This window comes from Carassius carassius, chromosome 41, assembly GCF_963082965.1.
Source record: "Carassius carassius chromosome 41, fCarCar2.1, whole genome shotgun sequence".
Taxonomy (NCBI): domain Eukaryota; kingdom Metazoa; phylum Chordata; class Actinopteri; order Cypriniformes; family Cyprinidae; genus Carassius; species Carassius carassius.
In genome coordinates, this window is record NC_081795.1 from 10,105,736 (window position 1) to 10,129,198 (window position 23,463).

At 39.4% G+C, this 23,463-nt stretch overlaps 1 protein-coding gene across 8 annotated transcripts in view; it reads right to left on the reverse strand.

Annotated features, from left to right (window-relative positions):
- Positions 1-23,463, reverse strand: part of LOC132123611 (BCAS3 microtubule associated cell migration factor-like) — a 233,928-nt gene that overhangs the window by 41,268 nt on the left and 169,197 nt on the right. For 3 of the 8 annotated variants that reach the window (XM_059534364.1, XM_059534363.1, XM_059534362.1), the window contains one exon: positions 18,510-18,593. The exons of the other annotated variants lie outside the window; for them this stretch is intronic. In XM_059534364.1, coding sequence (XP_059390347.1) covers positions 18,510-18,593 — 84 coding nt within the window. The remainder of the gene's footprint in view (positions 1-18,509; positions 18,594-23,463) is intronic. 8 annotated transcript variants of the gene reach the window in all.

A 23,463-nucleotide genomic window follows, 5' to 3' on the forward strand; every position in this document is an offset into this window, starting at 1 on the left:
AAGAGAGGGGATAACGTACATCGAGGAAGCATTTGGTTTATTTCAGCCTTGAGGAGAGTGAGAGCAGGGCAGCTGGGGCTGCTGCTGAGTGGTGTTGAGAGGTCCAGATACTCCTGCTAACCTTGAGCTCTATGAGATCACGTCCCTCTTCACTGTAACTTTACTAGGTGCTCTTCCTCCCTCCAGTGAAGTATATCTTTATTTTGTTCAGATAAGTGCCAAAGTATTAGATATACACTGATATAACAACTATGACTGATAATTATTTTTTATGTGCTGATAAATGACACAGTATTGTTCACGTTTGGGGTTGGTAAGATTTTTTAATTGTTCTTCAAAGAACGCTTCTTTTATCAATATAATGTCACATTTGATCAATAAAATACATCCCTGCTGAATAAAAGTATTAAAAAATAAAATAAAAATAAAAGTCTTAGTGACCACAAACTTTTAGTTATTAAACATTATTAAAACAATGTTAAAGAAGACATGAACTGAGAAAACAAATTTCTTTTAATCTGCTATATGTCAAAAGATCAATTTACTATAAAAACATCTTGTTTTTAAACTCAAAACCTTCTCGTTAGTTTAAAAACAGCTTTTATTGAAACCAAACTCTCAGAAAATGACTCGTTTTGAAATGTGCCACTTTATGATGTAATAGTGTGGCTAACCACCGCCTCCGCTGGAGAAGATCAACACCTACTGCTACATCACTGCATCTTTAGCCCTAGCCATTGATACGCACATGTGCAGTAGGAGAGGGAATACTAGAGAGACGCACACACAGGATTATTCCATTAATAGAACCATACAAATGAAATTGCAATATTACAAGACACTGTGTAGTGTAAGTTATGAAAAATTGTCTTGACTCAATTTCTCTTTCAGGTCAGACGCAGCGTGAATGCTTGTATGTCAGAAATAGAATGGGACATCATTTTACTGAGTGGGACATCTTTTTACTAGTGTGTTAATTCATGCTGCATTCAGTGTAGACCGAATTGCAGACTATAATGGGTTCTGTTGTCTACAGTCGCGATGTGCCGCTCGCGTCTGGTGTAAACACAGGGGAAAATTAACAAAGAGCTCCAGATTGTGTCAGTAAAACACTGTTTGGTTGTTTGTTTGCTTTACTTTGCTAATGATTCATTTTTAAAATAAGACTGTATGATGCAGGTTTTTCAGAGAAACTGAAAGTAAACGATGATGCAGCGCTGAGTCTGACTAGAGCAGATCCAACAGTAATGTCGCAATACATAAGTGTGAGTAAATGTGCTTTTAGCACTACTATTGCATTGTCTGTTCCAGACCGTTTGATATGTACTGAGTATTTATACGTTTTTAACCCAAATGACCCATGCTGTTTTCAGAGTACATCACAGCAGTCCACCTGTCCATTTTAAAAGCAAAACTTTTAGCCAATCATAGCATAGTGGGTGTTTACTTGCAATCCCACCTATAAAAACAGACCGTTCTGCAGAGAGGCTCAGAAACAGGATAAAAAATAGCTTCTAAATTATTAAAATTACTTCCAAATTATGTTCATATCATCACATTATGAGTGAACCTCAGAAAACATTATAAATAATAATAATACAAAAATGCAATCATGACCCTTTTAAAGACAACATTTAAGATGATTAAAATTCAAATTCTACCTGGTCTAACTAAAATCAATAATTTAAAATATTAAATGTAGAAATGGCAACATTAAAACAGATATTCATTTCAAGAATTGCCTTTTTTATGGTCTTTACGATGTTGTTTTGGAATTCCAATTTTATGGATGAAAAAAATATATATTTTGTATTACACCGATGAAAACTGACATACAGCTTGTGCTATTAAATAAGAGTTACATTTTTTTTTAATCCAATCACAGTTCGTTTTGTTCAGTGGCACGTTTTAGGGGGTGGAAATGTGGCCACAATAACAGTCCGGTGTGTAAAACTCTGTGATGTATTTGAAAGATTCTGTGCCAACCCGTTTGACTTCGAAACTCCTGAAGTGTTTCCAATTTTGTATTCTGTGTGCATCAGACGTTTAGCCAATGGTCTGTGGATGTGATGTCTGAGGCTGAGACGAGACTATGGTAAAGGTAATCTAAATGTAACAATATGGGAAATGAACATGGTGTAAATATTATATACACCAATAAATAAATAAAAAAACTCTAATATTTAGTATATTGGTACCACAATAGCCAATTTGGCACCGGTACAATGTACATCCTCAATTTGTGTCCATAAACATGACGATTCAGCTCAAAACTTACACATTTTTTTCCATCAAACTCTCCATCAAAGTTCCAGTATGAAAGCATCCTTAATGCTAATTGCTGATTCAAATTCACCAAGAATCACTTTTTGCTAATGATCTGTGGAAAAAGCTTGTGTGTGTGTGTGTGTGTGTGTGTGTAAAATGATGTCAAGGTTAAATGTAAGGAGGCAAGGAATTATTCGCTGTGGCGTAAGACGTTCCTACTTTGTGGTGAAAGAAGGAATGGGTCTGGCAAAGCCAGTACTGCCCTTAAATGCTCTTACTGAAGGCCAATACTTCTTTCCAAACCAAGATGGTGACAGTGCCCCCAAAGATTAGCAGGACCACCTTGAAGTGGGAAAAACTAATGCTCAACTCAAATGTCTGTGAGCAAACACAATGATACTGTTCAGTCTCTATAACTAAAAATAGGAAAGAACAACATGTAAGCCATTACTTTATGTCGACAGACTTTGCTGGAAAATGATGTGGACCTGTGACCCGAACCCAGATTTTCTTCTCAACACATCCTAGGTTTCACAAGGAACTTTGAAAGATAAACTTGAAGGGAGACCTGGCCTAGCACAATGGCGTTCATATGCAGATTTTTACAGAACATACAACTCTGATTATCATGAAGTCTAATTTATAAGGAGCAGGACTATATCTACAAAAGATAATTAAAATACAAAGAATGAAACCAAAATGACAAAGTGTGTCTATAAATGGTTTAAATCATCTGGATTCAAGAGTGTGAAACACTGAAACTGAGAAATAGTTTTAATTTCATCATGTTTTCTTCTAAGCTGAATCAGCATGCCACACTGAAAAAAAAACATCACTATCATTTACACTCAGATCTTTATTATCAATAGACAAAAAAAATTGAATAATTAAATTATAAAATATAAAAATTATAACAAATATATATAGAAGTATCATCATATAAATGAATAGAAAAAAGGAACAGAACAAAGGTTTAAATCTAAAATACCTTAAATTAAAAAAAAAAAAGAATATATATATATATATCCCAAAATAATATAATTATAATATAATATAAATATTTCCAAAATAAATAAAGAAATCGAAACGTATGAAAGTATATGATAAAGATTTAAATAATTGGGTAACTATATTCTATACCTTAGCATGAGATATATTGATTGTGTTTTTGTAGTCTCTAAATAAGATGAGACTTCACCATTGAGCAGTATCAGGAAGCCCAAAACTCCAAAAGCACAGAAATACAGCTGACTGTTTGATTTTCTAAACAATGCAGTGTCATCAGAAGTGAGCGCTGTCTGCCCAGGAGGGTTCCGAAACCAGAGCTAATAATAAGGAAAACATGTGGTACCTGATACAGGCAACGGGAAATGACAGCGCGAGTTTGTGACAGAGAGCATTTGTCTGCGAGCGTGAGAAAAATAAAGTGTGTGTGCGCATCAAGTCCGAGAGAATGTGTGTGAAAGAATGTGTTATGTGACGCTGCATTTCCGTGCAGACATGGAGGGCCTTTTTTGTTCAGCCAATGCGAGTGCGAGCAGGATGGCTGTCTCTCTCCCCAGGCTCAGATTAGTCTCAGCTATATAACACAACAGATACTTTATAAATCCAGTCGCTCTGTCAGCAGTTACTGGAAAGCTCATCATTTGTGGCTCTCCGCATCCCATCCTTCCTCTTGCCTTCTCTCACCTTCGATTCTCAGTCTCCCCCTTTGAGTTTGAGTAGATTTAATAAAAAGTGAGAAGAAAGACTGTTTAAGCCATCTCTGGTGCTCTGACATTAAACAGTGCAGTCTGCGGAGCTTGGCCCAGCGGACCCTCTAATCTGGGCTGATTTATGAAGGGGCTCTTCCTGCGTCTGCGCCGGTGGGGAGGGCCTCAGATCCTGGAGACAGCCTGGCGTCCCCTGCTACGGACACTCCACATGCACGCTATACCCTGCCCTCTAGCCAGTCCTACACGAGACGTCTCTCATACACAAACATACACTCACACACACAGAGCCTCAGTAGTGTTTGTATCACATAATCATACACAGATGACGATTATGATTCAGTTGTAAACTTGAGGATGGAGCGGTATACACACTTGCACAATTTCTCCAAAATATAACCTCCCACCACTGCTTGGATCAAACAAAAAAGCCTGAGCTGACTTCTATGACTAGCTGTTAAATCGCCCACTTCTTCTAACATAGGATGAACTGCAGTCTAGAAGAGGAAGAAACGGAGAAAACGATGTGAATATTTTACATAGGCACACATTCTCAGTCTGCTGATAATTGTTACTCCCACATTTCGAAGGGGAGAGGAGACACAAATTGGCCGCTGACGGGCGGCTCTGGTCTTTCGTTTTGAAGAGATTGTGAAATATAGCTTGATGAATGTGAGAAGGATGTGCTATCTGCTTGCTTTCCTGCTGGCTGTGGCACTGCACGATATGGCAAATCCCATTCATCCCCATTCATCAGAATGAGCACTGACATCTTAATGCAGCCCAGCGTCATTCATGAACTCTGAAGCCGTGTCTGCCAGGAGAAAACATCAACCAAATATGTATGAGATAAAAACAAAAACATGACTTTGGATGCATATCGCATTTAAGGGTGTATGTGATGTAATCTTGGCCGGTGAATAGGAATATGAGTAACAACAAACTAAACACTTTAGTTGTTTATATGTGGCAGCAATGTGTAAAGGCAAATGTGGCCCAAATCTGATTTTTATGAATCTAAATAACAACAATCTACACACTTTGGTTGTTTATATGTGTCCCTGGACCACAAAACTTAAGTGTCTTAAGTGTGAGATTTATACAATAAATAAGCTTTCCATTGAAGTATGGTTTATTAGGATCGGACAATATTTGGCTGAGATACAACTATTTGAAAATCAGGAATCTGAGGGTGCAAAAAAATCTAAATACTGAGAAAATCGCCTTTGAAGTTTATAGACACACTATGCATATTACTGATCAAACATTAAGTTTTAATACATTTACAGTAGAAAATTTACAAAATATCTTCATGGAACATGATCTTTATATAATATCCTAATGATTTCTGGCATAAATAAAAATCAACCCATATAATGTTTTTTTGGCTATTGCTAAAAATATACCCAAGCAACTTAAGACTGGTTTTGTGATCCAGAGTCACATATGTGGAGGCAACTTGTGCTGGCAAATGTGTCCCAAATCAGTTTTTTTTTTTTTGCTCACATGTGACGTAGATCCGGTTTTCTCATGACAGCACAAACCACATGGAATCTGATCTTTTCAATCCTGATTTGTGCCACTTCCATACGTGGTACTAACTCCAATACAGGTCAGATGTTTTGCAATGCGACCATTGTCTGAACAGTCATATTGGAATTCATGCAACTTTTAGGCCACTCTAGATCAGCATTCGTCATGATTTAGTGCTCATGGGAGTCAGTGGAAGTACAGTGATGTGTCAGAACTCATAAGTATTATGAGACAACTCTATATAAAAGCAAAAAATTAGGGCTTGTATCATAGAAGTTTCAAAACTCTGCTCTCTTCTGTCACATCCTTATCTTCATTTTTCATATTGCCTGTGCATAATTTCGTTGGCTTCTGTGGCAGATCACACTATAAATCAACACATAATCTCTTACTTTATGTCCTCTGTGTTTACTTCTGTATAACAGCGCTCTACTCAAGTGTTGCCAAGTCCACAATTTTCTGCAGAATTGGACTTTTCATTGTTTTCATCGTTTTTCAACTCTGTTGGTAAAAACGACCCCACTAAAACGATATTTAGCCATGGTATGCGACCTAGTTTTGGAACAAGTTTTGAGAAACAATTGGGCAGGTTTTGTTGTGAAAACCTGGCAACTCTGTATATGTTGTTCTTTTGCACATGCGGGTCAGTTCAGAACCATGATCTGTTCACACTGGAAATCTAATATTGGCCACATTTAAAACATCAATGTGAACAGCTATACGAAAATCTGAGCAAAAATTGCAGTGTGAACGTAGTCTTTTTCAGTCTAAATCATTGTAAAACTAATGTAAATTGGATGGCCAGAAACAAATTGTAACCATACTTTACTTGCTTGACTTTTGCTTTATTGTGGCAATAACAAATCTCAAAACGAGGGGCCTAAATGTTATCTTCAAATGCCTACCATTAAACCAGAATGTCACTGTTCAGGTAGGTAGACCTAAAACATGCTGGATATAAACAAAACTTCTGTAGCTTGAATTTTATTAGCAGCAGCATTTTCAACATCATCTTTTTAGCTGCAAACTTGCTGACTGAAAATGTATCGGGATTTGAAAAACCACTACTACACTAACCAGGTGTGAAAACACTCCTATCTTGTTTTGACTCTGAGAGCCAGCACACACCTTAACAATGAAAGCAGTACATTAACACCGAAACTCTAGTCCATCGGCTTTGCGTTTAATGAGGATTGGAGCCATTCGTCTCCATTAGGTCGGTGTGTCCGAGCGGCAACAGCCATTATCCCCTCGAACTTGTCTAAACACACACGCTGTCTGGCCTCACATGCATCGATCCTCCGCACACACATACACCTCTTACTGGAAGGCTGGGCAGAAGACTGGCCAGGATTGGACTGGTCAATATCACTTACACTGGGAACCTAAGAAAGGAGCTTCCACTTCTGTGGGCAAACACTCGCTTTATTTGGGAGCATTTGCACACATTAGCGCTGACATTTGTTGAATTAACAACTGAGAGCTGTTATAGGAGCACCTTTCAACAGACTGGAAAGCTCGACTTGCACTTTAAACACCACAAATTGGTGTCATATGAATATGATAAACACTATGTCATATTTTAGTGCAAAATGTTGGGTTAATGTTATAAATTGTACACCGATGACAACATTTAATGTTAAAAATAAGAATCTATGTGGTATATTCTGTCTTTGATGAAATGCCAGAGTACCTGTGAGTGATTTAGGATGACTAACGTGGGACAGCGTGAGCATGGGAGGATAACAAAAGGAAGAAAAACATTTTTATAACCAACAGGTTGCCTTAGCGTGCATCTGGCCATCTTGAAGAGACAGCAGAGGATATCCTACAGGTTGCCCCTGCTGTGTTTTAATTGCTTCTGAGGGGAACTGCAGCCTGATTCAGCTTTTAAAATGAAATTGGCGTCATAATAAAGCAGAAATCACGGAGTGGGAGTTCAGACAGAGTTCAGCGCTGAGCTTCACTCCCAAGTACGGAGTGCGCAAAAGCACCATCATCCTCCGCCTCTCAGCATGGGGGCCAAAAGAAAATGGATGGTATCTGTCTCTCTGACGGAGAAGAGTTATTGTGTGAAAACTGTGTGTTTTATCAAACTCTCTAGTTCTCAGAGCTGAGCAAGTGGCTTGAGAAAGGGAGGCCTCGAGATCAGCCAGAGAGACTAATTTTAACCTGCCACTGTGAGCCGGGCCCTGCTGGGTTGGTGGGAAGTTGTGGAGGGGGCTTGACCCCGCGGCAGGAAGAGAGGCTATAGACTCCGAGTGTCTCTCTGTCCGAGGCTCCCGCGGGAAGATCAGCCTGGCAGGACACTGCGCCTTGCGTTCCCACCCCTCTGCATGGCCCTGCATGGTCTTTGCTCCTCGACAGAGCCATTGATTCCCAGGCCTGCAGCCTATTTTCCAGCTCACCCTTTCTCCCATCATCCCAGCCATGGTTTTTCCCAGAGCTGTTGCCCCCACTACCAAAAATCAACGACAAAGCCATTAGGGCTGGGTATCGATACACAATTCAATTTCAAATTCACAAGATTTAGCTACTGCCAACCTGGTACATTGTGATTTATTAAATAAATATTAAACATTTATTTTTAATTAACAAGTGTATAAGGGTCATTTGCGTGAATGGACAACGCAGAGATTTTAATTTTAGATGTAGATTTTAATTTACTATAACCATTTGTTCATGAATTGGACTACACTGGTTGTGCTGCAGGTTGATTCCCTTAAAATTACCAGTTCATAAGAGCCATTTCCGCATGAATCAGACTATAAAAGCTGAGCTGAAGGTTGATTTACTTATATATATATATATATATATATATATATATATATATATATATATATATATATATATATATAAAAAGTTTATACGAGTCATTTGTGTGATTCCGCCTGTATAGGTTGCGCTGTATTGCAGATTTTAACTTTACTAAAAATAACTAGTTCATTAGAACCATTTGTCATGAATTAGACAATACTGGTTAAACTGTAGGTTAACTCACTAAAATTAACTGGTTCATAAGAGTCATTTGCATGAATTGGAATACTAATTTAATAAATCGGATTAAGTTGGGTATGCTGTATTGTGTTACTACATGCAGGCTACAAAGTCAATAGAAAGATGTTTTCATGCAATTATTCAACGGTACACATCCTTTTTTTATCTTACTACATTCAAATCTTAAAAAGAATATATGATTTGTGTAATATGTCCAGTTAATGTTTCCTATTATTTTCTAAAATATGGTTTCTTTTGTTGTGGGGCTGTAGATTCAGCGGATTTAAGATGCATAAATCAAAAGGTTGATCTTTAAATATTAAGAATCAGCTTTATTGAGATCACTCTAATGAAGAATGAGATTTTTCATAATCAGAAAATCAGTATTATCAACCGGTCCTAAAAGCAAAGGTGGTTATAAGTCTCATTCCTGCTCATATCAGGACATCAACAGTGGACATCTTAGCCACAGGCTGCGCCCCACTATACACTCTGCAGCATCATCTCTCTGATCAAATCACTTTAATGATCTTCAGGAGATGCCCAGCCTGCCCGCCTGAGTACAGGTGTGTTGACAGTTCTCCTCTAGTGCAGTCCAACGCCTGTGTGTGTGTGTTCTAATTATAAAGCGTGGCACCTTGAGTGAGGAAACCATGTTGATTCAACCTTGTGATATACTGAGGGTGTTCATGTGAGTGGACTAAAGGAGACAAATCAACTGCAGTGCCACACCGGTGGATCGAGGTGTCACAAACACTTTCTTTCCTTTAATAAGGGCTACATTCATGCCAGCGGCAGCAGCAAACGGGCACACAAGGAGGGGTGAAGACAGATTTCACTGGGAAATAATGAAGGCAAAGTGCAAAGAGTCAAGACAGTAAACACGATTGTGTCGAGCATCAGGGCAATGGAGAAAATTCTGAGGAAAAAAAGGTTGAGCATCCTGGCCCTGGAGAGGATTCTGGGAAAAAAGGTCACGTAAAGCCTCATGCTCATGTTAATCAGATGAGGCGGCAGCACTTACACACTCTGGGGAGTGAGTGTATGTGTGAGTATATGTGTGTGTGAGCGTGTGTGGTCGAGGGTGTCACTCTGTGCCTCTCATCACAAGTCTACTCTGTGATGGTTTCTGATGGCCTGCCAGGCCAAGACACAGGCCCTTCTGGTGGAGGCAACAGTGGTGTGTGTGTCAGGGGTGGCCTTAATTCCAGTCATAGCTGAACTGATGGAACATGAAAAGTGTAAACTCTTTCCCATGTCTCCGATCAACAACATACAGACACACTCAAGCAGAGACTCACTAACTGGAATTGCATTATTCACAGTACAGGCCACAGAGCAGCTGTTGGAGTTTGTCTTAAGTGCAGAGACCCACTCAAGCCCTGAAGTTGCACATTAAAAAAGACCTTCAAAGCTCACCACGAGGCCTGTGCTAGAGCCATATGGAGACTACATAAACACAGAAAGCACAAATACATGAAAGAAGCATTTGAGGATGCAGATAAGCCCACAATGATACAATGCAGACAGGCTTTATTTATGAAATGGCAGTGGATAAAGATCCTTCTTTCTTTCTTTTCTTTTTTTAATATAGCAGATTTCCAGCTCTCATATCTTCTATTGCCGCGTTTCCACCGAAATTACCCGGAACATTTGTACCAGAAACTTTTTTTCCCAGGAACTTTTTTCCCCCCAGACCTGTTGCTTTCTGCGTTTCCACCGCGGTGTAAAGTACCGGGAAGATTAGGCAAATAGACTGGTGACGTAGGTCTGCGCGCGTTTCTCAATACAAAGTACCCTGATTTTGGACGTGCATCCTCGTAGTTCAGACTTTGCTCATTCGACTCGGGAGTGTGATGTCCGCGACGACGCAAATCCGGTAATTCTGCAAACAGCAGTGTACTTGACAACTTCAGTCAGCATAATAACAGCTGCAGAAATGTACTTAGTTCAGGCATATGTGTATATATATACAGCCATTACAATGAAACGAAATATTATATAAATTTGCCTTTTTTGTTTTCATTTTAACATATAGATAAATTGAATACAGACCAAAGAAAACCTGTTAGATTTACCCCGCAGCTGAATTATATTTTATGTTTAACCACTAAAGAGACATCAGAGCCAGCGGCACATATCAGAAGGTCTAGCCAAGGTGAGGCTGCTTCTCGGCGGATAGATGATCACTGAGCTCCCGCTGATCGCGTGGAGCTGACCGTCTCTGAGATCGGCGAAACACATTTTTTAAATAGGCGCAGTCTTTATAAATAAACCACAGATTTGAGTTTTAAACAACTACATTCTCGCCTGAAATACTTTTAAAATTACATTTCATGACACATTAAAAGTAACATTTTGAAAATGTTGATCCGAATAAATGGTGGTTGAACTCAACCAATGCTGCGTGAAATCAACCAATCAGCATGTTTAGTGCCCAAGCTCCGCCCCCGAAAGTTCCGGAACTTTGAAAAAGTACCACCTCGCCAGCAGGGACTTTCTGAGGGGCATTTTTGTACCTGGAACTTTATATAGTTCATGGTTCCTGCGGTGGAAACACACCGAGTACCAGGCCAAAGTCCCTAGTTCCTGGGTAAAGTTCCTGCGGTGGAAACGCGGCATATTATACTAAAGATTTTACAGCCCAAAAGAGACTGGGTGTTTCTTCAACTTTGAACACTTTTGGCTCTGTCAACTTGAGTAGAAAATACTCTCTTAAAACACTTTTCCTTGTATTTCAGGAAAGTAAGGGAAATTATCACCACAGCGTCATTCCACCACATCTCAAAGGATGTACTGTGTTTAAATATAATGGAAATAACATTTTAACATTTTGGTATAAAAATGGCCTTTGACTTTCTAAGTCTAATAATATAGAAAGCATTTTGAAAGCAACTACAATCATATAGAATTCTTTTACAATAATATTTTCACTCTTTTAGTAGAATTTGGCCTCAATTACAGCTCTTTTGGAAATTAAACGCTGTATTGTATAAAATAGTGGTGATACCTTTGAAAAGGTATCACCCCAGGTACAGTTTTTGTGTACAAACAGTGTAAGACATGCAGCTAAAGTTGATCAAACCACTGTAAAGGTATGTATTGTTGTACCTTTCTTGAGTTTGTACCTCAGAAACCATTGGATGAAGCATGGTGGTCCCTCTGTCATCATTTGCCCATGACCAGCTGATTAAAGCAAAGGAGGCCCCAGTGGGCAACATAACCATTAGTATGCGGAGGGGATGTTTGGTGTGATTTATTGAGGGCGTCACTCATGTCTATATGTGAGGAATGGAGAGTCCTGACCCCTGCAGGACAGGCCTAAATGTGGCAGAGAAAGAGGCCCAGGCCAATGTTTGGTTCCCATGCGATCTTATTTACCCAGTGCTATTTTGGAAGTGCTTCGTGCCCCTTGAGCATAGTGCAGCCTGCCTCCTCTCTTCCCCTCCAGAGCCTCGGGTTATGTGAAAAGCCGTGGAGAAAGAGGAGTGCCAAGCCGCCTGATGTAGCCCTCCAGGCCTCTCCTACGTCAGAGTAACTCTCCGCAGGCTGTGTGGCCGAGAAGAGGAGGTGAGGTTACTCTGAAGCTGAGGTAGAAGGACTAAGGCAGCATCTAAATGTATTGTGAGTAGGGATGGAAAAGAGTTATTTAAAAAAAAAAAACTGTAAGACATTTGGTCCTGTTACAGTTCTAATGTGCATTATTTTGCTTAGTCAGTGACCTGCTACATTACTAGTATGTCTACAGTGGAAAACACGCAGCACAACTAGTGTAGTCTAATTCAAATGACTCTTATGACATGGTTCTTTTCAGTGAATCCTAACTATACAGTGCAACTACTACTGTCCAATTCAAATGACTCACACAGTGCAACCAATGAATTCTAATAAATAAAAAAAAAATTGTGTATCAAAACCATAAAGTGTCACCACTGTAGTCTGACTCAAATGAGACTTATGAGCACTGTTGGGAACGTTACTTTAAAAAAGTAATTAGTTATAGTTACTCACTACTTGTTCCAAAAAGTAACTGAGTTAGTAACTGAATTACTCTATAATAAAAGTAACTCGTTATAATATTAATATTATTAATATGTAATATTAAATCAATGCATAGTAACGCACCGCATTTAACGTTCAGTAACGTTAACGGCGTTGTAACGACGGGAAAAGTAATTAGTTAGACTACCCCGTTACTGAAAAAATAACGTCGTTACCTAATGCCGTTCTTCCAAACACTGCTTATGAGATGGTTCTTTTTAGTGAATCAAATTCATGAAATGCAACTAGTATAATCTGAATCAAATGACGCTTAAGAACTGGTTCTTAATGGGGAATAAAAATTATACTGTGACGGGGGAAACCAGCATCCCATTCTCACCTCTTGGTCAAATCTGATATGAAAGGGTTTACTCCTTGCAGACTCTTCCACTCTCTCTTGTTCCTGAGGGACATTTTACTCCCTTGAACTTTTCTCACCCCAATCTTCTCCTTTCCTCTGTAATCTGTGTTTGGAGCTCATCACTAACTAAAACAATGCATTATAAACCAGTGCTAATCTGCACCCGAGGACAGTAGATGAAAGGGCTAAAGTTTTATTGTGTGAGTGCTTAGCAAATTGGAGCCCTAAAAACTAAAAAACTCCAAAAGGCTGCTTTTTCCTCCTCCCTGCTGTCAGTGCATCTTTTCTGGTGACTCTGATATCTTGAGAAGTTGCATGTTGCTTCCTGATCAAAGCACTCCACAATCTTCTTTGCTAATTGCACAATTATCTCCAGAGTGCCTTGAATGGCAAAGCCCCTTTACAGGACTGGATCTAATGGCAGTGGCTATCAAAGCACAGCTCTTGTTTTCTGATGTATGGCCACAGGCTTGGCTTTTAAGGGAAGCGCAGCCTTTAAAGGATGTCTCTGTTTTACAGAGGCTGCAAGGTTAAACCCCTCTAAATAATCTGGACAAATGGAGCTAGTTAGGTGGTCTACATGTCCACGCGTACAGAAAAAGAGGGGGAAACATGTCAGGAAGTGGGAAAAGGATGCGAGACAAGAGACGGACAGTATTGGCTCATTATCTGTAGGTCAACGAGAAGCCTGAATACTTGACAACACAAAGCATTTCTATATAATAAAGCAATGAAACCATGAGCAAACCTGCAGATAATATAAATGCACTAAACTGATGTTAATTTCATCAATAAAATCACTCACAAAAATAGTCAGCTGAGGGTTTTCTTGATTTAAACGGGATGGGCAGTTGAAGACAATTAGACAATTTTAATTGAAACAAAAATAAGAATATTTGGAATTTGAAAAAAAACAAACAAAAGCATACATTTCATTTCATTTTTGTAAAAATAAATTTAAATAAATGAAATATTTTATTATTTGTTTTAACTTTGAAATCTCTTAAATTTCATTTTCGCTGATCAAAAAATTTGGTCTGTAAAATTGAAAATTTATTAAAAGTTGCATTATTAAGTTGTATTATGTATTAAATGGAGTAAAACTGCTTAAAATAAATATGACATTAGAAAATAGTAAATACATTAAAAAAAAACACATTCTAAAGATAAAAAATTTGTAAAAATGAACACTGCACTAAACTTATTGATAGTATCAACCTGAAGTCTATTGAATGAGACTCTTTCCGTTTAGGATAGAAGCTGAATGAAATACAATTCTGGGAATATAAAAACCTTTCCAAACCGCATTAGACCAGTTGTGAACGCGAGTGCAGAGTTCCTCCTCTTCACAGCCTCAAGGACAAAGAGTTCATCAGCATCCAGAACATATGTCTTGTCAAAACACTCTCAGAGCTGATGTGTAGCCTCTAAAACACAAGAGCATTATTTGGCAATGTTGTCTACAGCGAATAAGTAGTGCAGAGAATAGGTAGAGGTATCACATCAAACGGTAAAACCGGTCAAAGTATACGGATATGAGACAAAGTTTGTTTTGTCAGCGACAAAGAGGCTGTGAATCCACAGCTAATTATTTCAAGGTCCAGAGAAAGCTAATGCCAAGCACCGGAGACAGCAAGAAGGTCCCCCACACACACGCGTGCGCGCGCTGTGACCCTCGGATTTGTCACACTAATTTAGACCTTCTGGAGGGGATTTAATAGGTGAGTCTTACTTGTGAGGCAAGGTAACAGCCAGCTGGACTTTGGCTGGGAGGAAAAGAATGAAGGCGCCTGATTCGGAGCCACATACCCCCTCTTGTCTGTCTAATACCTTTATAATAACCTTTCAGGGAAACAATGACACATTATAATCTCCACGCACTTCTTTTGTCTCCTCAAATGGCTTCTATTATAAACAAAGGATAGAAACAGAGCAGAAAAAGTAGAATCACTTTCATCCTTGCGCAGTTTGCAAAATAACAATGTTCTATATCCAAGGTAAAGGTAAATGTTGCTAAACAAGTAATATTCATTCGGATTCCTCCAAAATAATCATGCCTGTCACCTTGCCACCTGCCAATCGGCTTGGCCAAATTCACCCAGAAAACACGCAGGATGTTGTGTTTCTCTGGCTTATTGTGACCATCATGCTGAAAATATCTTTGTTGACCAAAACAGGCTGTTGAATGTGGCGCTTCTTTGTTTTCAAGCTAAACATCATGCCGAAAATAACAGTGCTGACCAAAACAAGTGGTCAAAAAGTTCTTAGATTGACTGAAACAGATTCTAACCATCAGAGGAATTCTTTCCAACATACCTCTCTTCAGCACGGGTCGGACTGTACTGGGCTGAAATTAAGTGTAATCCATCCTGCACATTAACAAAACCCACGTGTACTTTATGAAAGCCATCGGGGACAGAGCCAAAGCCAGACAAAGACACCGCTACTTAGATTATACCAACTCATCAATATGAGCTGAAGTTATAACTACTAGTCACACTAGCCACACCATTTTTTGTATTTTCATGGATGAACAGAGTAAATCAAGAGTGGTATTATTCAACTGATTAAGTCAAACTGATCTACTTTTGCTAGTTTAGGAAATAAAAATGTAACTAGATTATGATTATATTTTATTAGTCAATTACCATTGAAACAAGCAAATCCAACAACCAAAAAAGAAATCTACCAACATAGTAGAAAAATAGTAGAAATATTTTGGTAGATCTGGTAATTATGCATATTTTTATTAAATCATCATATCAATATACACTACTGTTTAAAAGTCTGGGGTTCGTAAGATTTTTGTTTTGTTTTTTAAATTTTTGAAAGTCTAATATGCTATGCTAGTTTTGCTGCTTAATATTTTGTGGATCTGTGATTTGTGTTTTAGGGTTCTTAAAAAAATAGAAAATTCAAAGAATGGCATTTATTTGAAATAGAGATCTTATGTGTTTTGAAGACCAGAAAGAACCAGGCAAGTGCAATTTCTATACGAGTTTGTGGCGTTCAAAATGCCAAGCTCATTACGTGCATACAAAGGCTTACTTGCTTCAAATGTTGGTGGTACAAAACTAAAGTAGATCAACAAATTCAAGAGGGTCCTGTGAGTGGTTTGTGTGCTGCTCCATGTTATAATTAAGATGGCAGTGAGTGTTTTAAAAGCACAGAAACAGGCCGAGGCACAGATGGCAGATGGATAAGAAGCGGGAAGAGGCAGAACTTTCTGGATGAGTATGAACGGGTGAGAGGACTCAAAAGCACGTAAGCGAAAGAAACAAACTCTCTGCATCTCTCTCTGCGTCCTCAGGCAGTGGTAATGCTTTGCACAGGCCAGCTTTTTGAAGGTCACCTGATAGCTGCTCACCCAGCTGTTTTAAAATTTAGTTTCTGCGTCTCTGTTTTTTTTTCTCCTTCCTAATGTCACACTCCTGCAGATTATCACCAGAGGCAAAGATTACAAAAAACATGCCAAAAAAAATACAAATTTTAATGAAGAGGAATCTGCCAAGCTCTTAATCCTGATCTGTAAGAGGAGGAGGAGCGGAGCGCCATCTTCACACAGAGGACCGCCTGTGGTTACGCACATCAGCCAGTGTGGCTAACGCATGGGAGGAGGCCGATAGCGGGATGCAGACAGATTACAGCTGAGCTCAGGGGTGTGAGAGCAGGTCTGGGGGCCACAGACCCCGCTGCTTTGGATCTGATTTACGACAGGCCTGAGGGGAAAGCTGGACCTGGCCATGAGCAGAGGGGGTATCGGGTTACCGGTCACCGTCTGCCAATGAGCAGGTCAGCGCTCCCCTCTTGTTTCTAAAGAGTGAACCGAGACTATGGGCGAACATTGTCTGTGGAAACACTAGGGTTGAGACCACGATCCGATATGATTCCAATTCTGGGAATCGCAATCTAAATCAAACACCACTCTTTTCCTATATTCTTATTAATTAATGAGTTTAACAACTATGCATATCAAATCTATTTGTTCAAAATAATTGCAAATTAATAATACATTAAAGGTTAGGTCATAAAAGTATCAACTAACTTAATATAGCTTTAAAACATACTAGTACATATAAAGTATATTTAATGGGAACAAAGAACAAGCAACAAACAAAAAGTGCTCTAAATGTCTGAAAGCTTTCCAGACAAATGCAGTAAGAGATTTTTCTTTTTCACCGCATTATTGCTTTTTAATGCTTGTTACACAGCTCTGCATCCTGAAAGAAAATTCTGCTGATTGGAAAAAGGCCTCATAAATATTACCTTATTTGATATATATATATATATACAGTACAGACCAAAAGTTTGGACACACCTTCTCATTCAAAGAGTTTGCTTTATTTTCATGACTATGAAAATTGTAGAGTCACACTGAAGGCATAAAAACTATGAATTAACACATGTGGAATTATATATGGAATTATATACATAACAAAAAAGTGTGAAACAACTGAAAATATGTCATATTCTAGGTTCTTCAAAGTAGCCACCTTTTGCTTTGATTACTGCTTTGCACACTCTTGGCATTCTCTTGATGAGCTTCAAGAGGTAGTCACCTGAAATGGTCTTCCAACAGTCTTGAAGGAGTTCCCCGAGAGATGCTTAGCACTTGTTGGCCCTTTGGCCTTCAGTCTGCGGTCCAGCTCACCCCTAAACCATCTCGATTGGGTTCAGGTCCGGTGACTGTGGAGGCCAGGTCATCTGGCGGAGCACCCCATCACTCTCCTTCTTGGTCAAATAGCCCTTGATGCCTTCAGTGTGACTCTACAATTTTCATAGTCATGAAAATAAAGAAAACTCTTTGAATGAGAAGGTGTGTCCAAACTTTTGGTCTGTACTGTACATAAACACAACTTACAGTATATAAGCTTTAATGCACTTATAAAATCAACAAAAGCACCCAAATGTCCGTTTTTTTCCCCAAAATGATTAAATACTTAATTTAATGTAAAAAATGTTTACATAATTTTTTCCTGTCATTTTCTGTAACAGTGTATGTAGATACCCACAGATATTGGCTGACATTAGCTGAGAGCTGAACAAATAGTGGTAACCAGGCTGATGTTATTACTGATGACATCATAGACAGCAGCAGGTCTGCATTTTACAATGCACAGATCAATTTAGCCTATCAAATATTATGTCCTGTCCTTAAGACAAGTGTTCACATCAATATTGCATCCTTAAAACATTTGGAGAAACAAGTTCATTTACCTGCTCACAAATGTTTGCTGTGAGCGCCTTTCAGAACTAACAAACATAAAGTGCACGTGAGTCTTGAAAGCAGTGAGTGAGTTTCATGGATCAAATTTATACTGCAATTCAAAGAGCATAAAGATGTCTTCATAGAGCACTAGGAAGAGAAAACACTTAAATATTGGTGAGTGGAACTGCACATTGTAAAGCAAAGCACAACTTTTAGAATCAGAATGGTTTAAGAGAAAAATCACGATGCATTGAAAAATCTATATTTTCTCCCACCCCAAAGACCCATGAGGATTTATACTTGGGCTCTCTTGGGTTCCTCCTCTCACCTAAATCCTTCTCACAAATGGCTGACTTCTGAAGCACATGCAAAAGCAAGAGCCCCCCACCTTTCAGCACCTTCCTGACTGCCCCTGTAGAAGTCTTCCACTCATCCGTTCCTCCTTCCCGCTCCATAAACAGTCCAGTGCTGGCTGTATTGGAGAAGAGAACAGTAAACACACGGACAGGGTTCGAGATCGGGTGAGCGCAGCATGCATGCTGCAGTCAGAGTCCTGATGAGACTGAAGCATTCACACCAGCCCCTGACCGCCAGTTGACCCACGCAGATCAACAGCTGCTGTGCCGAGCTCACGTTTCATTCAGGGACTTTTCCTGACAATATTATTCTGTGGTATAATCTGCCCCGTTAGATGCTTCAGTAACACCCAATCTAATTTAAATACCGCTGAGCAGTCGGTGCTAGCTACCGATCCGGCTGGATCCAGAGGCCTGTTCTAAACCCGACCAGTCTGATTACTAGGAAGGACTTTGCTGCTTCTGTGTAGATACTGAAATAGGCCTATCGGATGCATGGAAGAGGGCACACAAACGGGCAGATGGAGAAGGTGTGCTAAAAAGAGCGTGATGAAGGGGAGGTGTGCTCAGATCTAAGGGTTTTCTTCAATGTACACTAACACCCCTCTTTCTCTCTTCCATGATTGTGCAGTCAGTGGAGAGTGATAAGAGCAGATTCTCCCAGCAGCACTGCCTAAGGCTAGAGAGCAGCTTTAGTCATTTAGCAGAGCAAGAGAGAGCGAAGAGGAACAATGCACGAACAAATCTAAATAGAGAGATCAAGACTGCACAATAATTCATTTAACGATCCTTAGTAATATATTAGGCTGACTGCTGACACATTTAATGTAGTGACAGATACATAGTGATTGCAAATTCACTGTGAAGCTTTATTCACATCAAGAGTGATGTGACAAAGCAAAATGAAACAAAAGCCATTCAACCCAAGATCAAACTTACTGACTTGTTTTGTTTAAATTTGGAACGCCAGTTCTGGACATATAATTTAAAAGATTATGCATGAATTGATAAAATGTACTGAATCCCTTATATGCAATTTATTGTACATGTAAGGAGCTTTGGATAAAACATTTGTCCAATATGTATAAAAATCTTTAAAAAACATTTAAAGGGTAACTAAACCCCTGGTAAGAGCCTGACTCCACCCACTGACAATATTTGAAAAATGCTGAAAAGTGGGCAGATCACAGCGGAGATGGGACGAACCTAGGGCGGGGCTGAGCGAGTGCGGCGTGATCCTGAGACCCGCAGTGAAGGATTGATTGACAGCTGCTGTCAGAGACGCCAAAATGGAGAGTGACTGTAATGACGCAAGTAGCTTTGCAACAGAGCGATCATTTGAAGTAGAGGACTTTTCTCCCCCACTTTCACCTGAAGTGGAGGGTGTCGAGGTGTCTGTTCATATCAATTCGAGCCGCTGGCTCAAACTGCGGTCTTAATTCCCGCACCGTGTCGCTTTTCAACGCGAGCTGTGTGGAGAAGCCCATTTCCACCTCCATTGCATTGGAGAAGCAATCCCGCGTAAAATGCAGTTTGCACACTCCAGCTCTAGGCGGGAACTCGCGGTCTTCCAGGCCAAGTGCATGCAACCACTTGCGCCTAATTTTAAAGTCTGCTGGTAAACTATGCAGTCCAGCAGTGCTGTTGCAACTAGCAACAGACCTCCGTACCATCCTGAGCACTGTACTAAATACAGATAAATCTATGCCAACTTGAAGATCTAAATAACTATATAATTGCTATGCTAAATAGATGCTATAATAGTCTACCCTGGTCGTTATCAATACTCGCAATTCCAACTCCTGACTCACTACAGTGATTTTGAGGGAACAAGATGGTTTTATACTGCCAAGGGCGTGGTAGCTCGTACCAAGGGGCGTGGTCAGCTGGAAACTGGTTACGTCACCTGCCACTGCTTACGTCACTTGCCACCACAACATCCAATAGGAAAAATCAACTGCAGTAGCCACCGTTCAACCTGAAGAGGGCAGCACTCATTTTTACACCATATATTGTAGAATTAAAACACTTTATACTCAAATGTCAAAAAAGTTACTCGAATCAATGAACAGCACTAATAAAGCCCCATGGTTTAGGGTTTAGTTACTCTTTAAAAACTTTTAAAAACAGAACTTATATAAATAAATGAACTAATAAATAAAGACATACATACATCTTTATTGGTTAATATATTTTTCCACCATACAAATAAAAAAATAAAGCTGCAAGCAGCAATTTCCAGGGTTCAATCGCTTTACGGACTTTATGACATGGATGCTGTTAGGGTCTAGGCCAACCAAAAATGTACAATAGAGAAATACGTTCACACACACAAATGAAATGGCTAAAACTATTACATGAATACTCATTAAGCATGCTTACACACACACACAAACACACTTATGTTTTTGTGAAAAGTGGGGACATCCCATAGGCATAATGGTTTTTATACTGTACAAACTGTATATTCTATGGCCCTACACCAACCCTACACCTAACCCTAAGCCTCACAGGAAATTTTGTGCATTTTTACTTTCTCAAAAAACTCATTCTGTATGGTTTATAAGCGTTTTGTAAAATGGGGACATGGGTTATGTCCTCATAGGTCACCCTCTCCTTGTAAAACCTGTGTCATACCAATGTCATTATACAGAGTTGTGTCCTGATATGTCACAAAAACACGCCCCTATATCCTCACACATTTTGCTGCAGATATAAATATCTTAAATAAATTATAGGTAAGAAAATACTTAAAGCAAATATAATTTTCAGGTTTCATTGTAACCATAATCTAGCATAATTGCAAAAACTGATTTCTTAGTAGAATAAAATGTGATTTGTAATTTCATAAGTGATTTTATAATGTATAAAATATGACTCCAAAAGCAAAATCTGTGAAAAGTACTTTATTAGTGAGTTGAATGAGCCCATTAGTGGTCTAGTGGTTATAACTGCAATTTCAGGGAATTTCCCATAGAAATATTTTGTCGTTATAACTATAATAGTGGCATTTCTTTGCCCGATCTCAATAAAATTTTGCATGCTTGTTTAGAATCATATTACACACGAGTTCACTGAGTTTTGTGAAGTTTTGAGCTCTCTTTTAGGATTAAAATATTCTTGCAATTGATGTGTAAAAGCAAAAATACTTATATCTTACAAAAACTGTAAAAATATAATCGTAAAAAATTTATTTAATATAATTGTATTTATATTACACAAAATCTAAACTGTGGTAGCTACAAAGACTATACAAAATCTATGCAACTGCAACTGGTACTGCCTATTTTGGGCATGTGTACTCTAAACCATTTAAACCATTACTCTAAATAATTTTCCTGTAAAAAAATCAGGCAAATGCCACTAACCACACATTACCCAACAACTATGCAAACAATTCACATCTCCGAATGTTAAAGTGGACAAAGTGAAACACAAACACACTTGCCACAATACTAAAAGCCACATTCCTCACAACTAACACACCAACTTTTACCAAGAGCACTTTTCACCTCTTTATTAGCCATACTGATGCATTCCATCTCTGCAAGTATATAATCGCCCTTTGTTTGAGCACAGAGAACAATATTAACCCTCGGTCCTGTCATGTAAGCTAATTACCCCAAAAGCATGCAGGGGCCAAGAGCCCAAACACAGCGACAGGATTAGCTAATCTACCACTCCTCCAGCTAGGACAAGAGCCACCCTATTCCACAGCAAAAGCACAGACTTAAGGTTAAAGGTCTGTGCCTCTTAAAATCAATGTTCATGATTACACAACACTGTTGTTTCATTATAAACAATGTACAACTAATAAAACTGTGTGTGTGGTTTGCATATTGTAGCGTAGGGGCTAATGGCCTTGTTTGTCTCATTCTGTTGTTGTTTAACTCACAACGTTCCAGAAGCTCAAGTAAAGTTGAAAGTTGAGGAGGTCAAGGCAGTTGTGGAAAGCCAGGCTATCGGAAAGGGGGCACAAACGCAAATGCCGTCTGGACGCTGTAGCATGTGACCCCCGTTTCTCTCCTTTTATATCTCAAACAACACTGGAGTGTATCTGGATCCTAAACACACACAAAACCACAAACACACACACATCCTCTCACACTCTTTCTCACCCTCATAATAGGCGCACATATGTGACCGAACATGGCCAGATTTTTTTTTTTGAAGCACACAAATCATGCAGTATTTGTAACGACAGCCTACAGTTTACATTCTTTCTCCGGAGGAAGAAATAAATATGAACTTGTGGATTGATGCTCCATTTTTCCATTTTCTGTGAACGCCGGGTGCTGTTGATATGTCTAAAAACCAGAGTGGAGTAAATTCAGCCCATGGAGTTACATGTGATGTTAAACTCCAGAGGGAGGCCTGCAAACCCCCCGTCTCTGGTCTTCTTTAATCTGGGGTCCTGCACTGCTGGCCCTGGCTTATTCCTCTCAACACTCCCATAAAGATGACAAAGCCCTGATCAAAGCCAACGACTGGCCTCTGGGTTTATTTGAGCACAGAGTCATTCACAGCGCAGGAAAGGAACATACACATGGGCCATACGGGACGTTGACACTGAGTCACAGAGCCTCAGAAAGTGGGACGAATCGTTTAAAAGCCACTCGTAGACCTGCCGGAGTGAAAGTGACACTAAAGTGAGAGAAAGAGCAAAAGAGAGGAGAAAACAACACGACTTTAGCGCATCGGAACAAAATTCGCTAATGGAGAAGACATGCTAGTTGAGGGCGATAGCTCTGCGAAAGCCATTAACCAGCCAGGCCCCTGACAGTCATTTCCAGCCGCTCTTTTTCCCCTTCTCTCTTTCTCTTTTCCTTCTCCTCTCGTCAGTTCTGCGGCCGAAGGAGGCTCGTGTTTCTCATGGGGGAGAGGAGGTGTGAGCGGCGGACATCTCCGACACCGAACTTGAACGTTTGAACCCACAGCTCTCACAGAGCTCAGTGGGGAAGAAGGCAAGATAAAGAAGTAGAGCAG